This window comes from Agrilus planipennis, unplaced genomic scaffold (assembly GCF_000699045.2).
Source record: "Agrilus planipennis isolate EAB-ADULT unplaced genomic scaffold, Apla_2.0 scaffold2577, whole genome shotgun sequence".
Taxonomy (NCBI): domain Eukaryota; kingdom Metazoa; phylum Arthropoda; class Insecta; order Coleoptera; family Buprestidae; genus Agrilus; species Agrilus planipennis.
The window spans coordinates 1-1,622 of NW_020442378.1; the positions used below are offsets into that span (position 1 = coordinate 1).

Here is a 1,622-nt window from a genome sequence, read left to right on the forward strand (position 1 = left end):
AAAATGCTTTAATGTTGCAACACTAGCACAGTAAAAGGAAATTACACTTTTCACTCAAGAATCGTAACGCATGGTACTTCAGATTCCAGAACTTGAACTAATAATTAGACCACTGCCTATTAGCGTTCGATTGGTCACCCAGGCATAAATGGCTAACTCTAACAGATAATGTTTCATTTCTCTTCTGTCTTCATTTCGTCAGTCTCTTCTTTCTTTTCCTAACTACCACCCATCTATTCCCACGACTCCTACAAGAAAGCTGAAGAAGACCTTTTCTCCTACCTTGCACTAAACTGTTAGTCGAAAAAGCCACCCACCCACGGAAATGAAAGACGCAAAAGTATTAAGACTTTTTTGTCTGTCTTGAACAAATGAATTGTATAGCCCACGAAACGCAGGTACAAAGTAAAACTCGCAAGCCTAAAATCTGAAGTATAAATAGTTCCTGACACAACGGTTGCTGACCAAGCGGTATGGCCTAGAGGTTTAGACCATTGCTTAGTATTCAGGAGGACGCCGGTTCTATTCCAGGGCCGTCTGCCTTGGTCCAGGTTTTTCTATAGTTTCCTTGGATACTACTTGGACTTAGGCAAATGCTAGAACATTAAATATTCCACAGATAATCTTTCATTCTCTTCTGTCTTCATTTCGTCCGTCTCATCTTTGTCACCCGAACCACCACCCACCCATTCCCACGATTCCTAAAAGGAGACTGAAGAGGGCCTTCCACCCTACCTTCCGGCATAGTCAGGAGGGACTGCCCGCCCACCAGCATTAGTGGCTGGTGGACGGCTACTGTTCGTGCTTTTTGTTTGACTAATTTTATACCGTTTATACAAACCTGCAAAGAAACATGCTGAGCCATCGTCAGACCCCACGCATGCATCACTCTCTGCATCGGTTGGTAGTAAATCCCTTCCGAAATCGTCGAAAATTTTCAGTTTACCTCCATGATGACTTCTTAGCTTATTGGTTTCTGCAGGATTTGACCCGTAAATGACTGAACCGTCTAAGTAATGTGTAACTTTATTCATCTAAAATCAGAACATAAATCAAATACAATTTGAACTTGCTTAGTTATTATTCTATATTTGTGTGTATCTTATTACTTGTAGGTACCTAGCAAAATTTTGTTAATTCATGAAATAAGCAACGAACATCTCATGAAATAGAGAATTATTTCATTTGCATAGGTATTTCATGGAATAGATGGACCACATTTCTGTAGACAAAAGAAAGAGCTTGACCACGACAGCACTTTTCGTACCATAATCTTGTTAGATCACGAAATAAGTGATATCATGGTCATGCTCTTCTTTTTGTTTACAGGAATGTAGACCTTAAAAAAACTCTTCGATGTGCATATTTTAGTACAGGAAAGTCACCTTATATGGGGCTCCTCTCCAGATTGCATTATATTTCTATCATTTTTTGAAATAACAGTGTAATATTTGAAAAAATTTATTAAAGTTAGAGTGTATTAAAATACTTTTAGCTACTGCGTTTTAGAAAATACCATAAATGGCGCGGTAAACGCCATCTGTAGTACGATGCTACATTTTAGGATTACGTATGCTCCAACAAGGTCCATTTAAATATATGGATATCTACTTGCTGAAACG

General features: G+C 38.7%; 1 protein-coding gene across 1 annotated transcript in view; it reads right to left on the reverse strand.

The window, feature by feature from the left end:
• Positions 1-841: 841 nt before the first annotated feature.
• Positions 842-1,622, reverse strand: part of LOC112906248 (chorion peroxidase-like) — a gene marked incomplete at its 3' end in the record, with an annotated part of 1,309 nt that continues 528 nt past the window's right edge. Inside the window, exon 2 of the mRNA XM_025980088.1 lies at positions 842-1,034. Coding sequence (XP_025835873.1) covers positions 842-1,034 — 193 coding nt within the window. The remainder of the gene's footprint in view (positions 1,035-1,622) is intronic.